General features: G+C 41.5%; 2 protein-coding genes across 3 annotated transcripts; both read right to left on the bottom strand.

The window, feature by feature from the left end:
* Positions 1–4,598: 4,598 nt before the first annotated feature.
* LOC128455311 (3-keto-steroid reductase/17-beta-hydroxysteroid dehydrogenase 7) lies at positions 4,599–8,612 on the bottom strand. Its single transcript, XM_053439019.1, has 9 exons — positions 8,443–8,612; positions 7,691–7,894; positions 7,452–7,544; positions 7,198–7,312; positions 6,287–6,481; positions 5,264–5,368; positions 5,117–5,173; positions 4,916–5,014; positions 4,599–4,797 (listed from the first exon to the last, which is right to left on the bottom strand). Exons 1-9 carry the CDS (start codon positions 8,475–8,477, stop codon positions 4,675–4,677), a joined length of 1,026 nt encoding a protein of 341 aa, XP_053294994.1. The 5' UTR covers positions 8,478–8,612; the 3' UTR covers positions 4,599–4,674.
* Positions 8,613–8,763: 151 nt separating this feature from the next.
* On the bottom strand, positions 8,764–21,009 carry LOC128454625 (discoidin domain-containing receptor 2). Of its 2 annotated transcripts, XM_053438068.1 has the most exons (17): positions 20,794–21,008; positions 18,774–18,880; positions 17,655–17,757; positions 16,348–16,585; positions 15,539–15,686; positions 14,922–15,024; positions 14,518–14,701; positions 13,863–14,103; positions 13,672–13,737; positions 12,723–12,859; positions 11,757–11,967; positions 11,476–11,660; positions 11,057–11,184; positions 10,720–10,938; positions 10,033–10,267; positions 9,706–9,855; positions 8,764–9,523 (listed from the first exon to the last, which is right to left on the bottom strand). In XM_053438068.1, coding segments are annotated over exons 1-17 (2,592 nt in total). In that variant the 5' UTR covers positions 20,796–21,008; the 3' UTR covers positions 8,764–9,388. The 2 variants fall into 2 exon arrangements, with proteins under 2 accessions (XP_053294043.1, XP_053294042.1); XM_053438067.1 differs by having other exon boundaries at positions 11,476–11,967; positions 20,794–21,009.
* Positions 21,010–21,183: the final 174 nt, after the last annotated feature.

Below are 21,183 nucleotides of genomic sequence, written 5' to 3'. Positions count from 1 at the left end.
GTCCTCCTGCTCTAATCCTGCTCCAGTATGGCACTGGATGTTACACAGCAGGAGGCATCTCAGTGGATTTGACTTCAGACTGATGAGTGGTGTGACTGCAGGAAACGAGCTCCTGGTTTATATAAAGCACATAATACTGTGGCAAACACCAGAGTATGACAGAAATGAACATGCATGTTATACAATACATATTCCAGGATTGACTTACAGGAGAACACAGACACATTTCTATAAGGAAACAAAGTGGATTTAACATCAGACTGGTGAGTGGTGCAGAAAGCCCCAACGCTACAGGAAAATAACAGAGTATGACAGAAATGTGCATGCATGTAAATATATATTCCATGTTTGTCTCACAGCAGAACACATACTTCAGCAAGGAGGCAATATTTATGTCTGCACTGCTTCCATTGGATTTGAGATTAGTCTGATCCGTGGTAAGTCTGCAGGAAACAAGCCTCTGGTTTATATTAATCACATAATACTGTAGGAAATGTAGGATATGACAGAAATGAACATGTATGTGATTAAATAAATGCTCCATGTTTGTCTCACAGCAGAACTCAGACAAATCTGTGTTTCCTTGTCAGAATAGATAACATCAATATCTGCACTGCTCTCAGTACATTAAACATGCGCCTGGAGAACGGTGAGTCTGCAGGAAATCAGCATCATATAAACCACACGATTACATCATGACACACACATGTTCATATGTTTTATCAAATAAAAATGCCATGTTTGTCTCACAGCAGAACACAGACACATTTCTGCAAGGAAACACTATATATCTGCATGTGATAGATTTTGTTACACAGTCTTATACCTTTAAAATTGTCTCTGGCTTATATTTTGCCTGACCTGAAATATGTTTCAAAGACGGTTGATCTGAGATGTCCGGAGGCCTCTGCATGAAGGCTTTAGCTCAGATGTTTTCTGTCTGGTGCTAGGAAATCGAGTTGCCATCCGGTCTCTGATGTTAGTGATAAGCTGAACATTGACAGTCTGTATCTCATACGGATGTTGAGCATTTTGACAGGACCTATAATGAGGGCAGGCTGCTGTCTGTTCCCTTCTGTTTAGTGTGATATGTAAATGCTTTTATTGTACTTTTTGTGTTTTGGTTTGACTGGCATGTACATTAGATTTTTAGGTATTAGATATTTCCCCATCATTTACATTTTTTGCTGAGCATCAGATGAAAAGATGGTTACCACTTTTATTCTGTACAGTAAATCTGAAGCCAGATCATTTAATCTGTAGAAAAACAAATTGTCAGATGATAAATTGTGGTTTTACTGTGGATTATGTGTTGGGACTATTTCTTTTCCAAAAGATGTCTGACAACCACAGCGACAACACGACTTCAGTGAGCAGTCAGCCAAGAAACAGTTTGGCACATATCCTCTGTAAAACCCAGAGTGACATTTGTTCACCTACTGATCCTGCTCGTGTTTTAAAACCAGTTTATTCTGATAAACTTTGGACAGTGACAAATCCTGTTGAGAAATTAACTCAAGAGACAGATCACAGCTGCTCTGGAGAGGCCCAGCAACAAGAGGGCTGGCTCTGAGATGCAGACGGAGAGAATAAAATATGACCTAGTGGACTATTTATCCTGAAGCTGTCCTGCTTACGTACACTTCTAAACTTCTGCAGCTTGCAGTCATAAACAGGAAGTCTATATTATGACTTAACCCCAGTGTCTCTTAGTGTCAGTCCCACCAAACCTGTAACATCTGTGACGCATCAGATGCAGCAAAGAATTGTGAACAGGAATTATTTTAGTTCCCTCTGGCTACAAATAGCTCTACTCTCATCTACCTTGTTATTACCTCCATGCAACATGCAGGGCACGCACAGGTATGGATGTCTTACTTTTTTTTACCAATAGAGGGCAGTGAAGCTTTTCCACTGACCTCTTCCTCAACATGGGTGAACAGACACACTGTCTACAACACAACAATTATTGTGTTGATCTGCAGAACAGATGATGTCATGATGTGCTAACTATGTTTGTTTACATATGTTGTGCCTCTTTCATTAAGTACTATTAATGACAGGGAGAAACTAAATATCACTCCTTACCAATGGTGAATGTCTTTTGTTTTTATGCTTAATATCACACAATACAACAGCATTAGAATATAGTGTTGAAGCTAAGATGGACCTCATGCATTATCATGACCAGCAACATTAGTTACAGTCAGATGAAACACTCAGTCATAGGGAGCAGACCATAAACATCGTCTAGCTAAAGGTTTTCTTTTTCCCACAATGCACATTGAACAGAGCCTGAATGCTGTTGCTAAGGAACAGTTTTTTTTTTTATGAATACCCTCACACATTTATTAAGTCTTCTTCATTCCCTGCAGAACACATTTATCAATATATCCACTCCTTGGTTTTGGAAGAATATTTCTCTTCATTATCTCCACATTACTGCCACAGTACAGTGGTGTTCAGAGATGCAGTTTATATTTAACAGGTACTGCTTCACATCTAATGGTGTATATATAACAAATTAAAAGCAAGCCTGTTTATATACACAGCCTCCATTTATTACTGGACAGCAGACTTCAGGTGTATCCTCAGGAGATCCAGTGGCCAGTACTCATGTGTCCTTTCTTGAACTGTTATATTGCAACGGTTATATTACAACTTTCCGGAAAGGCTACCAACTCATATACACATACATAAATGACAGAACATTTATTTATCAAGTTCTATAGATAGTGAATGACTGTTTGCTCTCTATTTGTTGTTTAAATGAGGGATCTGCTGTTCTAGGGGCGTTCTCTCTTACAGCCTTGTTCCTCTCTGTTTCACTTACAGTCAGAACTAATCTAGAGCCACTGATCCTTTGTGGAACTTAAAGACAACACACATTATTTAGAAAAATAACTAAAACTTTTTAACCAGTCTTTTTTTTTTTCAATTAGTCTCATAACCTGCTCATTTCCCTCTTATTCCCACTCTTTCTCTTGCCCAGGCATGTTAACAGAGAAGACTGCAACAACTGCTAGAATAAAAAAGTCACACTTAAAACAGATTTTTTAAATGTAAAGAAGAGACCACACAAAGTAGAAAATCTGAAAATTCAAGTCCACCTTTAACAGAGTTGGCAAAAAGAAAAATAACCCGCAGGAGATCAGTGTGACAGCTGAACATGTCTCATCAGCTCATGTAACCACGAGTTCAACAGTCTGCTGCTTTTAATTTAATGTGTTAGAGCAAACCACTGAATCAAAACATTCACAAAAGAAAAGTGTCATGTAACTCATCACTTTAGTGAATAAGCCAATGTCTTATATTTTGAAAGGTCAATCGCTGAGGTCATCACTTCTTTGAACAAACAGTTCATGTGCTCGTCGGGCATCATCATTATTGATCTGTGGTGAGCTTCAGATGACAGCTGATGATTGAGTTGGAGGTCGGTGTTGGAGGTCAGTCGATGACCTCAGGAAAACCAGACGGTAAACAAACAGCTAATTACAGTTTGTAATGAAAAACGTCTGTTTTAAAAGGAAACAGGATACAGCTATCAGGTGGTGTGACTACATTAGACAACACATTACCAACACACAAGACTCCTGCTGGTATTGATCTCACATCACGACAATATGACATTATTGAAAACATGTGGCAGGTCAGTTCATGAATGGTTTTATCAGACTTTATAAACAGTTGGGGGTTGTGAATGACTCAGCTTGATGTAGGAAAATGTACATTTGTATTATTGATAAATTAAAATATCAAAAGTCACATGAGTAGTTTTGTAGAAAGGACAAAATGTCTCATTAATGGAATAGTGTGTGCTTTCAGCTGTTCTTATGAGACAGTAGGTGTGTGTTTTAAGACTTTAGAGCGTTGCCGTCAGGGGACTGAGAATAAAAGCAGACTTTACATTAGACACATTTCCATGGACACCAATATTTTTATGTCAATATTAGGACAACAGCCTGAATGAGACACAGAAAGTGAGATTTCACAGCAATTTTATGTGGAAGCTACCAACTGTTATAAGATTGGAAAATAACAAGGAATTCAATCTTATGCTAAATTAAAAAAGAAAACCATCAGATGGTTATAAAATGGTAGCATCGTGCATTGACCTCTTTCAGGTTGTGGTTTTAATACTCTGGCGGGAATGTCAGACATGACCCAACGAACTATAACCAAAGATATGATTAAAAAAATGACGAGCTACTGTTGATTTGGTTTTGAAGTAACTACCTCCAAAGCAGAATAAGCTCAGAGCATTTTTCACAATGTTCTTCTCTGGTATTTGACATATTGTTCAAATGGACTTTATCGTCACCTAGTGGTCCAGCATGCTGTTTTGAGTGTTTGCAGTCGTTTTTGTGCGTACAGTTTTTTCATGGAGTTGTGAGTATTTGTACTGTAGTGAGGTTACATTTTGACAATACATTTTCTCTTTAATAAATATATGCTGTAAATGAATACTTGTAACTGCTTAAAATGTCTCTTTCATTGCTTCACTGTTTTCAAATTTTCAAAGGATTTGAAGGATTCCCCAAGTGCAGTGAATCCAGAAGTAGCTTCATCTCCTGTAGCCAACATGAACTAGAGTGAAGTAGTAGAAGTATGGTTGTTTTATTCACATATAAAAACACATGTATAATGAATACAAGCACTTTTATTCACTCCACCTCATTGAGGTACTGTTTCTGCTTTGTCATCAGCGTTTCTCTCGCTGAGTTTCCTTCTGACTTCCTTCTCCAGTTCAAGAAGTTTTGAGTAGAGGACCTCGGACATGTCATCATCAATGTCCATCTGAAACACAAACACACAGAGGTTAATCGTATGTAAATAGAGTATCTCAGGCAGCTTATCACAGTACCTTTCTATGTGTTACTGTCTGAGCACTTTCTCATGTTCTCACGGGACTCACCTGTCGAGGTTGAGTGTAGTTTGCTCCAAGCCCTGATGTTAAACTGTGATATTTTGCTCTTGGGTCCAGAGACTCAGGCTTTTGAAGAAACAGCCAGTGCTGTGGAACAGACCAGAGCAGCAAGTCATGTTAATAATGTGCCTATTGTAGAGATATGATGACTCAAAGTATTTCTCATAGGAACTACACACTACAACATACCAGTGCCTCGGCCCCATTGGAGGGTGTCAGTGTGAAAGTGTTGGTGAAGATCCTGATCTGTTCGGCACCATGGGAAAATATATGACATGAACATGAGACAATTCATATGTAACTTCAATGTCAAGATCATTTAAAGAAATCCCTCACCAGCCACATGATGGGCATGATGAGAGTCCAGAAGAACGAGGGCAGGATACCGTAGGTCAGGTTAGTCATCACCAGTCCGGGACATATCACAGAGGAGAACAGCCCCTGTACCACAGAGAGGAAAAAATACATACTTTAATATCAGATAAATGTTAAATGACCGGTGCTTTTGAAAAGGTGGTTTTAATATAAAATGTTATAATTTATTGTAATAAAGCTTAAAACTGTCACAACAACTCATTGTAGTCAAGTGTTAACACCACCCCTACCTGTGGGTCCTGTATAAGTTACTCTTGATGTATTAAAACCAAAAACTAAAGCGACAATGTCTTGTAAGAACTTATAGGGCATTCAGATGGATAATGCTACAGACTTAGATTACAATAAAGTGGATACGTGGTTAATGTTAGAAATAATTTAAATTCTCCATAAAAAAGGAAATTACAAACATTTTACACACGTTCAGTCCATTAATCCACAGTCCAATTATTCAGGCCCTCAAGAAACATAATTATAAACAAACACAACCATACACATCAAATAAAGAGCTCAACACTGAACTAGAGCCTCAGAGGAAGCACAATGTGCGAACCTTTTAAAATGGACCAACACACAATGTATACACAAGTGCAGCAGGTAGACTCATGTGGTCGCACACTGAGCTGTCTGATTGGGTTATTGTGTTGAGTTTATCATTACTAAAACCAGTGGATAATCCAACAAGTAAATAAAGAAAATGAAGTAAAGAACATTTCAATAAGACCACATTTTTAATAGACCAATTATTCCATCAGTTTCCCTCCTATGTAACAAATCATAAATAGCCTCTAATGATTCACTGGAGAGATGTACAGTATGTATCTTCTTAGTGCTTCTCTACATTATTGTCTTTACTGGCCAATGACAATGACGACTGGGAGAATAACATATTGCACAGGACTGGAGTCTTAGAATAATCTCAAACTTGAACACTGAGCCATTCCAGTTCCAGGTCTACACACTGTGTGTTTGTGAAAGACGAACCTGGCTGTTCTTGTGTTTGCTGAGCGCCAAGCTGAGCAGGTCTGAAGCGTACTTCGAGGAGCTGTAGGGCTCCGTCCCATTTCTGTGCTGCAGGTCCTCGATGTTGAAGGCAGAGCGGCGGGCGTTACTGGAGGAGGTCCACACTACCCTGGACGTGTGTCCTGCCTCACACAGCAGAGGCTCCAGCTCCCTGATCTGTAACACAGAGAAGGAAGGAATGTCAATGAATAAGAATATCAAGCAACAGGTCAAGATAACTGCAAAGAGGGAAATGGTTAAGATTTCAATCCCTGTAATACATCACAAATATAAGGAAACATTTAAACTACACTGCTGGTAATTAAAGACCTTAATAGCTGCCTCATTATATTTACATATTCTGTTGTATCTATTTTAAACTGGTGTAATAAGGCAATAAAGGGCTCTTTAATGTTTAATGTGCAATCACATTTTCATACTGATTTATTATGAATTGTATATAAGACAAAACACTCACAGGCCTAAAATTGATGAGGTGTCTTGAATTTGTCTAGTGAATAATTCACAGCATAAGTCACAAATTATAAGTCAACAACACAACAATGTTGTTATAATAATTTAACATTTTCTAAATTATATTTCTAGAATATACTATAGTATTTCAGTAGTGTAGTAAATAACTTTAATTCTATGATAGTCCCACAATGCGGAAACTTGACATCATTTACCTTTAATTTACTTAGATTTAGTATGATGGGTTTATATGATATAATAGTATATCCACATGTATTGATTTTATCAATACACAACAAATATAATAAATGTAATATGAACATCGACCCTGCAACCTGTTTTACTTTTGACAAATATGTCCATATGCAGATGCTGTGCTGCTACACTATGATGCTAATAGGGCCATCTGAGGTATGTACCAGAAGGAAATGACCAAAGAGGTTGGTGGCAAAAACTTCCTGCAGTCCATCTGCATTGACTCGATCCTGTTGAGTTAAGATACCCTCCGCTGTAGAGAACATGTTGACGACATTCCTGTGGTGAGAGGGGAAAAGATTACATAAGAGCACAAACATGAACTAAATACAGTGGTATATGGCCAGCGCACTATAGGGCAAGATCATATAATTTAAAAAAAATCATGCAAAGTCAGGAGGTGGGTTTGGACACTTACGTGGAGAACAGACCCTTGAAAAAAGCTTTGACATCCACTTGTGGATTGGGCATAATTCCTGCATTTAGATACAGAAAGTCAACTCTGCTGTATCTGTAGAAAAACACAAACGTGCACCAAGGACGCATCAGTTTCCAATTCATATTCATAGTGGTTAAAACCATAGAGAGAAGAGGACAAGGAGCAGTGTCAAGGAAACCAAACAGAGTTATAAGGTCAGTGTACCAAAGGTCTCTCACCTGGCCTTGACCTCCTGAGCGGCCGCGAGGACCGACTCCACAAAGCCCACGTCCAGGTGCAGCAGGTCCACGCGAGCGTCGGCGTGAGACGTCAGCAGGGTGTCGCGGGCGGCCTCGGCCCGCTGCATGTTTCTGCAGGCCAGACACAGACGGAGCTGGGTGTCCTCAGTCAGCAGCCTCTCGCACAACGCCAGGCCGATGCCACTGCAGAGAGAGAGAGAGAGAGAGAGAGAGAGAGAGAGAGAGAGAGAGAGAGAGAGAGAGAGAGAGGGACATGGAAAGAAAGAGACGGAGAGAAAGAGATGGAAAGAGAGAGAGAGCGAAAGAGATAGAGAGAGATGGAGAGTAAAATAATTTTATTTTAATATATGTAAGGCTCTAATGTAGACTTACATTTTGTATGACCAAACTGGGGCTATAGCAATTATCTTTTTTTTTTAATATTGTTGCTTTTGATTTCACTATTTTAAAAATGGAAACGTGTTTAAATACTTTTTTGTTGGTTAATGTTTTGAGCTTTGTATGTTTGCTAGCAGATCAAAAAAAATGTCATACAATTTAAAAACTTCAAAGTCTATAACATGACAGAAACTAGTCATGGATTTAGATGAAGTTCATCTCTCAATCGGACGAAAGTGCACTGCCACAGTGAAGCTACAATGTTTACACAGTCACAAACACACGCAGACACACACACGGACACACGCACACACACACACTGATCGAGTGTGTATTATTCAGTCAAATCTCACCTGTTGGCTCCGGTCACAACAACGACTCTCTGCATGTCTGTGGCTTGTTTTCAGCTGTGGACGATCCCGCTGTCTGAACCTCTGGTGTGAACACTTCCTCTGGGCAGGTACGAGTCTCTGTGACCGGCCACCATCAGCACATCGTTCGATTCCGGTGGAAACACAGCAGCCTATATGCACCGGTCTACCCGTGGTGTGATTGGATGTCAGCAAAGAACCGACCAATCAGCTTCCACGACGGGCAGCAGCGAGGACCAAACCGCTGAAGAGCGCAAACATCGAAAACGTCTCTAATAACTCAGTAAAAACATGAGAACCAGAGGAGATTAATGCTTTATTATTTATTTACAAGGCTCTTTGGTTGGACAGCGCTAAAAAAACTTTGGTTTTTGCTTCTGCTCAACAATATACACTTCATTTATTCTTGTAAAAGGACGTAAACATGTTTATAAAGCATCTAAAAGAGATTCTGCATAGTTAAAAACATCCTGAATCAGAAAACAGTCAATATCGTGTCATTTGTTCACGTTAAAAAATAGTAAAGCATAAATAGAAACAGTGAAAAAGATCACACAAACGTACTGACATTCTCTTATACGTGTGCAATAGAAACATATGTTCTTACAGTATGTCAAGGACACAATTTTTAGACATCATCTGTGTTTCATAACCTAGGATTACTTTGGCGTACTCTATAAATACACATATAAAAGAACTTAATAAATACACAGAGGCGTGAATACTCTGAGTTAATACTGCTCTAACTATCTACACAAAAAGGCTCCATTCAAGTGTATACCCTCTTCATTTACCGCACCGTTAAGGAAAGCAGGGCTTTATTAAATGCAAACATTTGACAGGTTGTGTCTGACTCCAAGTGAGTCCTAAATACTGAAAAGAGCAAACAACGCAGTGCTCGGCAGAGAGGGATTCTACGTCCTATCTGCTACGCCAGACTCTCCGTCAGATGAGCGTGCATCTCCTGAAAGCTCGGCCTCTGCTTGGCGTTCCTCCTCCAGCAGCTCAACATCAGATCACTGTAGACTCTCTCAGGACAGCACAGAGGCTTGGGCAGGTACACCTGAGAGCACGAGGCAGAAACATTAATGTAGGATTTATGTAAAAGGGAATCTTTAAAGCAAGTCTGGTATGATTTTCCTGCAAATTTGAGAAAATAGGGGCTGATTACATTCATTTAACTGTGACCGACTAAAACAAAGTGTACTCTGCAAGATTGGGGACTTGAACCTGTGTGGTGTTTACCTGCTTGCCCTGGTCCCTGAAGAACTCGCCTGTGTTTTCAATGACCTGCTCGTCAGAGAGCTGGGAGTATGGCTGCTTCTTACACAGAGTCAGGACCTCCCACAGAGTCACACCAAATGCCCACACGTCACTGGCCATGGTGAACTTACCCTAAGAAAAAAGACACCTTTCACCAAATAGACTCAGGAAAACAATGTAGATATTGCAATTAGTGGTGTTTGGCTGGAATACAAGTGATAAATACCACAGATGGAGTTTTATCAGCACTAACTAAAGGTTATTTATACTTTTCTCAACAGAAATCACACTTCACTCCAAAGCCCTCACCAGCAGGATGCTCTCCCAGGACATCCAGCGGATAGGCAGGACGGCCCGGCCCTGGATCCTGTAGTAGTCTCCTCTGTACAGGTTCCGGCTCATGCCGAAATCAGCGATCTTTATTGTGTAGTTCTTCCCCACCAGGCAGTTACGTGTGGCCAGGTCGCGGTGGACAAAGTTGAGAGAGGACAAGTACTTCATGCCAGATGCAATTTGCACGGCCATCCCAATGAGTTTACAGTAGCTGAGGGCACAGGAGACCAAAAACAGAGAGATATGGTCTCTACTTGTTGACATATTGACAGAGTATATATTATACTCTGTCATGTTAGACTGCTGAGGTGATACCACTGAAAACACACCGTACTGACATAATAATTATTGCCTGAGTCTCGGCCACTTCTGAAATAATTTCAGGTGTTATTTCTAAAGCACCTGATGCAGGAGGCGGGGTCTATTGATACCTGCCTCCTCTGATTGGGTCAACGGAGCAATTCCCCTTTAAAAAAACAATGAGAACTTGTAATACTTTGTAAAGATATGGTGGAGACGAAAGTACAGATATTTACTGACTTGTTGTGGAGTAAAGCGAAACGTACACAAAAATGAAGTACAGATACATCAAAACTGCACTTAAGTACACAAAGTAAATGTCCTTTGTTATATCCCACCGCTGATGTTAGGATATGAGCCCACCTGACCATGCTGGTCCCCTCCCTCTCCTCCTGCTCGGCCTTGTCTTCGTCTGCAGCCTCCTTCAGCCTGAGGTTGCACAGGAACTGGTTCAGGTCTCCGTTTTCCATGTACTCAGTGATCATGCACAGCGGGTCCGTGTCCACACACACCGCCAGCAGACGCACAATGTTGGGGTCCATCAGGCGGGACATGATGCGGATCTCCTTCAGGAAGTCGTTTCTGCAGCACAACAAATGGAATCCTCCGCATGACTGAGACTGGAAAGGACCGAGTCATGTCTGATTGAAAGAACACGGCTTAAAAATTGTAAGCATAAATTGTCAGCGGTTGATTTTACCTCGCGTTCTTGTTGGCATCTTCCCGCAGTGTTTTCACAGCGACAAGCAGAGGAGACTCATTGTTTCCCTCTATAGAAAAATCCTCGCCCAAAAACTCCTGCATGCCCTCGGCCTCACACAAGTGCACCTGTACACAAACAGTCCATCATGATGTCAGTGCATCATCCTCTTGGCTCCACTTGGAACCATCTCTTCTGCTCAGTTTAATACCACTAAGTGTTGCCTGCGTGTCAGCGTGAACTGTTTAGTGACTGCATTTCACACCCAGCTGGTTTCACCACAGAGCAATATCTATCAGTCAGGTTTCAAAGTTAGCGATATGCAGATACATCAATATCATAAATGGCAAAGGGAGAACAGGCCAATCAAGCTAACAACCACTCCCAATAATATTTCTATTACACAAAACTGCATGTACTTCTCCAAACTGGCCCTCTCCCAGTTTCTCCTTGAAGGTGAGCTTGTGTCTGGGGAACTCTTTCATGGATGAGTCGGTGCCAGCGAAGAGATTCATGTTGACAGCGGTGATGGAGTAGGTGCTGCTGTCTGAGGCCGACTCCTGCAGGCTGATGATGTCTGCCTCTGCATAGTGGGGGGCACCGTCTGAACCACATGCACACAAACACAACACACCACAGCAGCTATAATGATCCCAATCCTTCACGGTATCTAGTGCAAGGTGTTTTATTAGCATCTTACCGAGGTGCTCCGTGGACTGAGCGAACTCAGGCAGCTTTCGGATGAGGCGCGACGGCTCCTGGTAGTCGGCGCAGAGAGGGAAGATTCTCTCATAGGTGGAGTTGGAGGTGGAGCCGCCCTCCGTGGACAGGGACGAGTGTTGGAAGAAGAAGGCCTCGGTCTGGATGGCAAGACGGGCTGTGAGCTCATCGTCCAGGACGCGACGAGACGCCTGAGAAAGTGAGTGAGAGACGAGGTCTGACATTTTGTTCTGAGGTAAAACAAACTACAAGAGAAGTGTGTCGACATACTTGGATAAAAGTGACATTGATGAGGATGTCAATGCACTGAAATCTGCAAACCGCATTAAAAAAGGCGGGTGCTCATAGTTGCAAAGGGCCAAATTAATTGAAATTTTTAAAACATCATACACGATCATAATTTTCTGAATTATCTCAAAGACAAGGGAAAAGATTTTGAGGCCGGAAGCCTTCTGGTGAGCAGGCTTTGGTGAAGAGTACACGTGGAGCGGAAAAGAGGTGGAACACAAAAATGAAATGCAGAAGAGTGTAGTAGAACCTAGGTCTAGCCGGGGATGAAATGGTTACATTTCACGGTTTACAATTGTAAAATTCCCAATGGTTGATTAGTTGTACTGTTTCAATCTTCAATTACTGTCGTTACTGTGGATATTTGGTTGATTCTGTCCAGCGAGAACCAACGTCAACAAGTCAACACAAGCAACATGGATTTGTTGTGAGTTTTATAAAGTGGCAGAGGGAGCCGCAGGCAGTGTCAGAGCTACAGGTCTATTTCAGTAGTTGTCACTTTGCCGTGAAAGGGAACTGAACATCAAATATGGAAATAGTGACATTTAATACAATTCAATGTACAATAGGCTGCTCACTGCTTCCACTGGATATCTGTGTGACTCCATGCGCCCCTCACATGTGTAACACTCCCCTACCCCACCTCTCTTCTTCTCACCTTCTCCAGCATCTTCTGCCACACCTGCCTCCACAGGATGATGACTATGATGGTCATGAGGATGGCTATGATAGCCACCAAGCAGCCAATCAGGATGCGGGTGTTGCTCTCATCCACTTTGTGAGTGGGATCATCCCCTGTCAAAGAGGAGATGAGAGTCGGCAGTCAAGGGAGGATTTCATTTAATCCGTCACAGTTGAAGTTCTCCTCATAGTAAATCCCAAAAATAATTAACACCCTCGTCGCACAGTCGTCTTCATGTTTCATTACAAGTGCAACAAGAAGCCTGACATCTATCTTCATGGTGAGGAGGCCTCTGTGATGCTGCCACTAGGGGGCACTGTTAACCCAAACATATGTGTGAGTTAAATCAAAATTTTTCTCTGTGCAATTACCTGCATTTTAAGACTGGAATAAATGCTTATATATCACAATGATATGCATGTTACAAATTGAAATTGGTAAACAATATCAATATAAAGTAATCTTATAAATCCATAATAATAATAATTCAAATTTCATCATACTTGCATCTGACGGAAATATATTTTTGACCTTTTTATTTATTCCACACACAATGAGACAAAAAACACACAGAGAAGAGATGTATAATTATACCTACTTCAATTAATAATTCATTCATTCAATAATATAGCCTGTCTACTCTGATCACAATATTACTTATCTTATTTCATTTCAACTCAAAACCATCACATTACCATTCTATTGCAACCTTTTAACTACAGTCTCTCACGGAGCCTGCCCACTGACTTATATCTTATTAATCCATTAAACCAAATAAGTTTACTCACAATCCTGGTACATGTACAGATAAACCTGCCACCTCACTTCCTGGCAGCCCTGCACTCTTATCTGACACTTTTACTTCAGCCAAACAACAGCCACCACTTAGAGACTAAAGAAAATCACAGAGGGCTCAGCTGCTGACCTGGTAGAGTGTTTGTGGGGTGTCCATGTTTGCGAGGAGTCAGAGATGTGTTGTACACTGCTGAGCCTGTGAGTGAAGGAACAAAGTGAAGAAAAACGAATGATGGACAAAGGAGGATGGAAGCATCACATTAGAAAGTTTCCACCAGGATGGACGACAGAAGACGACACCCACATCCCCCTTTTTTTTACCTGATTGGAAGGCCACCTCGCTCAACAGCATCCAAAGGTCACCGAAGTGGAAACGGCACTTGATGGCGCTGGCTGTGCGGTCCCCCAGGGGCACGGTGACAAAGCGGGCGACTTGGCTGACGCGGTCGGCTGGGGGCCTAAAGGTCACCGGGTCAGCCTCCCATTCGGAGCCCGAGCGGAAGTAACAGGAGGCCTGTCGGAACATCCTCACCCCCCGGCTGAACATGTTGTTACAGTGAACCTGTGGAGGTAAAGTTTTGTCAAAGAACCAAAAACCCTCATATAAATACGGATTTATCTATTTCATATCCACAAGGAATATCTGTTTTTCTCAAATGAGAGGTTAAAAAACGCAAAACCCAAAATGGACAAGAGCAGAGGAAGGAGTAGTGATGACTAATCAGTCCAGCTGTGCTAAAAAACATCATCTTCCATCTCTGGATTCATGCCATGGCGCTTGGCAAATAATAATTACACCAAAAATGACATTTTCACACCACTATGCTTTTTTTTCAAAATGGTTTTTAATTTGATGTCCCATTTAGGATTTTCTACTGTATTGTATGTGTTAGCTCAGATCTGAATCGCGTTGACTCAAATCTAAAAATATACCGCTGAAATACACCCAGATGGTTTCCTCCCCGGACCCTCTCACCTTCATGGACGTGAAGTTTCGGACGTGGTCGAACTCAAAGATCATCTCCACGTAACCTCTGACGAAGCTCTTGTTGTTCCAGCCCACGTAGTCGTAGCCTGGCCACATGCTGTAGATGTGGCTGTGCAGGAAATCGTCCAGACCCCAGGTGCCGTCTGTCAGCTGGCCGAGGCCCTTTGTCAGTCTGGTGCAGTGACGAGTGGAAGAAGAGAAAAGGTAAAAAAAGAATGTTATATATTTTGAGGATGAGAGGAGAGGAGATTATAAAGTCGTCGCTATTTTAGCACAAAGGGGAAAAAAGGATTTCCCCACTTAGTTTTTGAGGTTTAAAAAACACAACAGTGACTACAGAATGATTTGCTTCTATATTGAAGGATCTTTCTTTTCAGAAGTACAAGCCTGACCTTTCAGCTGATGCTCCATCATACACAGAGTCATTAAAGTAGACGTCCAGGCCTCTGTAGATCATCTGGTGCCCATCTGGAATGCTGTAAGACACCAGGCCATCTAAAAGAGCAGGCCAGAGAAGATTGAGATTGATTGACTCAGAGCAGGCTCAAAAGATAACAAGACAATAAACATGTCACAAGTCACAAAACAACTGTCCAAAGTACAAGCAAAGAATAACGATTTTGAAAACCGTGTACAGGATGGTCCAAACCCCAGGTTAATAGACAATAAGAATTATTATTGATGATTATCATTATTGTTATTATATTATTGGTGATGGTAATCAGGGTAAAAGTAACACACATACACACACACACACACACACACACACACACACACACACACACACACACACACACACACACACACACACTGCTTTTTCATTCCATTCTGTTTAATGGCCTGTTATTTAAAGTTCCTGTCCTCCTTCTATTGTTTTGTCAATGCCCTTTCTCTTGTCTTGCAAAATCAAATAAAAACACTGAAGTTCTGTTTGCACTGAAGTAACATAGACTATAGATGTTGTTCGATGAAGATGCTGCAGTGCAGAGAATGGCAAGCGAGGACTGACCGAGCCATTCACAGCCGTACAGCTCCACTCTCATGCACACGATCATGGAGTTGTCCGTCACCGGCATGAAGCGGAAGAAGCGAGCTATGATGGGAGGCTCCAGATCTTTCAGCACCACGTCATATGCGTTCCTGTTCCCCTCGATGACCTGACAGGGGAGAGGCACATTACATGGGGCTGACTGGGAGAAAAGGGTCAGGGATGAATATCAAAGATCTAATATCTATATGGTGGTAATACATGATATGATATGTGATAGGGACTAAATAAACTAAACGGATTCTGTCTGTTTCATGAACATAAGATCACACTTGTTATGAATTCTGAAATGTTGTTGTCATATCAAGAAAACTCCTTGATATGACTTCCTCTAACCTTAGCCACTTGCCTAAGCCCTACCCTTAACCTTAACCTTAATAAAATATGCCTTCCCCTTAATAAGTAATTGATGTTATGAAAACGGACTCTATGTCACTGCAAAGATGACGTCACCATCACAAGATGTCAGTCTTTGTTACCAGGATATTTTTGCTTCATCTCTGGATAGTAGGAGGAAGTGGAGACGTGTCGTCCATCTTTAAATCTAGCCTATTATCATGCACTGTCATAAAAGCACATCTGGATTTTGTTCAGACACAAGATGAGCTAAAGATCTGTGTTTTCTTCACAGACAAAGTCAAGCCATTCTCTAAGGCCCACCTGTCATAGTTTTTGCTCAAGCTCTATAGATCTGAACCTGATGACATGCAAATGTGTTGTATATATAAATATATATATATATATGTACAAACAAAGTATCATCCACTCACCTGCCTTCCCTTCCTGTCATGCCAGCCCACCCAGTTGTTGCCGTCCCGGCTGTACTTGATCATGTATCGCTGGGCAAACTCATTACCCATCCCGTCGGCGTGGCGACCTTGGGTGCCCACCAGCGTGATGAAGTGCAGCGAGCGCAGGTCCACCTGCAGATACTCCTTGTGGCCGTCCGGCTCCAACCTGATGTGAGGGCACCAGGCCCCGTCACCGTCCCCGTTGTCAAAGTCAAGTCTGAGGAGGAGGAGGACACAGGAGAGCACACGATGAAGGTACGGAAGGGCAGAGTTCAGACAGAGAGAGGAGGAAGGAGGAAACGTTTCAAGACACAAACAGAGGAGGAAGATGGAGTGAGGAGAGGAAAGAGAAGAGGGAATATGTAAGTGAGTTAATGAACTTATCTTCTACAGTATGCATGATCTTGTCTGTGTTAATGAATTCATCACTGGTCGTGTTGAGAATAGGATTATAATTACTCAACATGGAGTGAGTTCATCAAACTTTCACACCTGCTGAGTTTCAGTTGTCTGCTGCTGCTGCTAGTTCCACATCCATATTCAACATACACATATCAGAGAGGTGTGAGTCTCTTCACCTCACCGAATAGCAATTCTTAAATTTATATTCAGTTGTTAGCACTATCAACTTATTAACAATACCATCAAAAATATGACAATTTGCTAAGCTTTAGTATAAACATAAACATAACATCATTTGGTTTCAACAAAAGCTCCACAGCAGCCACTAAATGAAAGTTCAGACAATATTTTCCTTTCACATGTGCTGCTGGCGAACCGAAAGCCAAGCCTGCTTTGTTAGAAGGTTTGTGAGAAAAAGAACTGCAAATACTGCATGTAACAAGAATGACAATGACAATGAAACATATCTGATTATCTTTCATCAACATCCATGAATTATGTTCATGTTTAAAGTGAACAACATTAAATACGTTCTCCTCGGACCTGTCATTCTTCCTTTCACCAAGTTTCCTGGTAATTTGTGCAGCAGAGTAATTCTGCTAACTAACAAGGAAACGCAGATTAAAACATAACCTCCTTGGCGGAGGTCAAGAAGCCCGAGCAGAGAGGTGTGTGTGTGTGTGTTTTCACTGAAGAACAAGAGGAATGAACAGGAGAAGAATTTGGTGCAAACATCAGTGACCACCAGGGGCTGAACATGATCTGAGGTCCAATTAATAAGAAAACAGATAATTAGAGATTTACACTTTTGCACATAGTCAAATGATACACTGCGCTTGTGACATATTTTAATCAAAAGAATAGAAATGCATAACCCAACATGCCTTCCAAATCTTGCAGCCGTCGACTCGGACCACTGACTGGAGGCGGAGATGTCCTCGTCCTGAATCTGCCCGCCGGTCATACCCAGAGGATAGCGACAGATTTCTACAAACACAGGAAACACCGCTGGTTTATTCTCAATATGTCTTCGAATGTGTGCGTGTAAAACGTGTATTCTCTCTCATGCACTGTGAGTGTTTATCCTCATTGTGTATTTTCAGGATGTGAGGAGGTGAGGGTAAAGCGGTCTGAGCTCATCCCTTCCCCCCGCCGTCCCCTTCCTGCAGCACCTCGAGGCCTCCAGAGCCAAACAGAGGCATCACTGTGTAGGTGCCAGTCCAAGCAAAATGAGCAGGGAGTGGCCTCCAGGCTGCCTGCGCTTTGCTTTTCCTTCATAATTTATACCAGAGACACGTGAGAGAAATGTCTTACACTCTAAATCAATCAATTTCATATCTAACCTACATTTGTGTGACAGGAGATGCTACATTTTCCTGCTGATGTGGTTCAACGTCTGCATGTTACGCAGCTGCAGTATCACTGTTTATCCTCAGCATCACTACCTGGTCATTAAGGGACGTGTGTTTTATTCACCTTCCCACTGAACTCTCTAACATGTACTTTGAGAGAGCAGCAGAACAAACACGCCTTTTACTCTGGAAATATTCTAAGTGGAACAGTTAGAGCAGTGCATGTGGGTGCGTGCATGTGAGAGAAGGTATGACTTTTTTCTACGAATGCCCCCCCGCATGTGAAAGGTCTGCCTGTTCTGAGGAGTATTTGCTGTCTGACCACTAGGTAAACCGCATACACACACACACACACACACACACACACACACACACACACACACACACACACACACACACTCACACGCACACTCACACACACACACGCACGCACATTAACATTCTTGCATTTTTAGCCCACCCACCGAAAATTGCTTTCCTTCTCCCTCCTGTCAACACGCCTCTCCCCCAGGAAAAGTTATTTTAAGCTTAAATATGACATAGCTGCATGGGCCAATCGCACACTGTGACTTCAACTAAACCCACTCTATCATGAACAGTTCAACTGGAATGAAGGGGCCTTGACATGTATGTTGAAGGATCAAGACCTACCTGGGTTGACTTGAGCCCTCGCAGAGGCAGCCAGCAGGATAAAGACGACTCGGCGTGTGATCAGTTTAACCTCCATGACCTTCATCTCTTCTCCAGGAGCTGCACACCTAAACATGTCAGATATAAAGTGAGAGGTACCTTCACTGGTTCTCCGCTGAGGCAATTCACAATTAACACAGCAGGACAAGGAGGTGGCGGTTCAAGGGAAAATGTAGCTAGAAATATTAAGAATAAAAGTAGAAATACCTTGTACAATACAAATGGAAAAGTATATACAAGGCTGGATTTCAGTATAGATCAGTGGGTTAGTGGTGAGGCTCAAAGTGCTGCTAAGTAAGATGTAATATAGGCTTTTATACATCACATTGACACATTTTACACCCACTTCTATATTTGGGATGAGTCAAATGATGAGTCATGTACAAAAACTCTACTATAAAAAGGCTCAGCTAAAACACCAATGCACATAAATGATAAGAAAAATTGATCCAGAGTAAATGTAACAATTGGAAAAAGAAATAGAAAGCCTGAGAATATAATTTCTTTGTATGTATTATTATGATAAGGCTTGTGTGTGATATATATACAAATTTAATTTAATTTAATTGAATAATAGACATACTACTCATATACACTTGTTATATAGAACAAGACCTTACTAAACGTATTTGTTCAGTTTTTGTTTGATAAAAAAAAAATTGCTTAAAAAGTTAGGTTTCAAATTGAAAAATTAAATAAAAAATATAGAAATTGGAATTTTGTCTTGCACTTTATGTCCAGCCTAACACATAGCTAAAAAAACATTAAAAAACAGAGCATCATCATGAGTAATAATACGGAACATATGAGCCATTGCAACATTTATTTATAAAATTTCGAAATAAAGGTAGCCCACTTTTAAGCAGTAAAATAAAACAACCATTCCATTCTATCATCATCAGTACCTCGGGTCAAATATCTTCTCTTGACTCATCACAATTAGACCAATACAGAAGAAAATGTGATTCATTATCCACATCTCTGAATTCACACAATTCCCATATCCTATTTTCCGCAGGGATTTTGTATATATATATGTGTTAGTCACGTATCCCGATAGCAGCATGTTACTAATGTGCTGTGGCATTGAGAAACCCTGTTGAGCTCCTCACTGGTAGATGCACACACACAGTCCTCCTTGTGACCCACAGTCCTGCTCTCTCTCTCTCTCTCTCTCTCTCTCGCTCTCTCTCTGCCACCACAGTGGTTGCAGTATGAGTTTTATTTACCTTGTATAAGCCCAGTGAAGGTCTCAGTGACTTACACCCTCCAACGCACTGTGAAACTGCTCAGAAAGTGCACTTACACCACATTCACATGGTGTGTTCCCCTAAGATTTTTTGGGGGGGGAGAGTGTACTTCTGCAGCGGTGGGATGTGTACTCACCAAGAACGTATTGTAACTTGCGTATTTTGTACATAAAGACAGTACACTCCATTTAACTTAGTGTATCACACCATTAACTTGTGACTGAAATGAATCTTTCATTGGAGTTACCGGCTCATGTGATAATCGCTTACTCTCTGGTGTAAAAGCTTCTAAATGTGTGGGTGACAAACTGAAGTATTACAAAGTTAGCTACAATGTCTTTCCCTGTTGCACCTTTATCGATCTATTTATGTATGTATTAGAATGTTATTAGACCCGTGCTATATACTGATATCTATATATGAATATAATATGATAAACATCAATATATACGTGTCTATTCTTAAACTAATTTGTTCAATTTTTGTTGGCCACTTTCCCACAGCTAATGTGTCAATACAGAGCAGAGTCAAACCAGTCAGACTCCACGTGGGGGAACTTGGCCATTAAAGCCAATTGCGTTGTATTTTCCTGTGTGATGTCACTCTGTATGCTGAGCCGAGCTGAGCCGAGCTGAGCCGAGCTGAGCCGAGCTGACTCAAACTTCCCTCGAGGTCGACGTGGACGTCAGGGTTAATTATTCACATGTGAGGAAAATATGGATCTGACTTACATTCGCACGTTCCTCTCTGGTTATTATGAAACCATCTGTGTCGGGGAGTATTCCACATCCACTGGGAGTTGATGCAGTCCCCACTGCAAGTCGCTGACCTCTTCCTCTGAAGGACTTTCTGGGAATGGAAGGAGAGAGGGAGGGAGAGCCACGGAGAGAGAGAGAGAGAGAGAGAGAGAGAGAGAAAGAGCGAGAGGGAGGAAACAGTCCTTCTGGCTGGAGGAAAGAAAGAGAGAAAATAACTGCTTGGGATTTTGAGATGAAGCCAAAATCCCAGAATTCCACCTGATCCACAAATGGTTTCAATTATGGCCCACAGAGGCAGCTGAGCGCAGCAGCCTCCACCACCAGCTACTGACAAAAACAGACTGGAGCTCATTTCCCTGCAGA

The sequence above is a fragment of the Pleuronectes platessa genome, chromosome 13, assembly GCF_947347685.1.
Source record: "Pleuronectes platessa chromosome 13, fPlePla1.1, whole genome shotgun sequence".
Classification (NCBI taxonomy): Eukaryota; Metazoa; Chordata; class Actinopteri; order Pleuronectiformes; family Pleuronectidae; genus Pleuronectes; species Pleuronectes platessa.
This window is presented reverse-complemented; position numbering and strand designations above follow the sequence as displayed.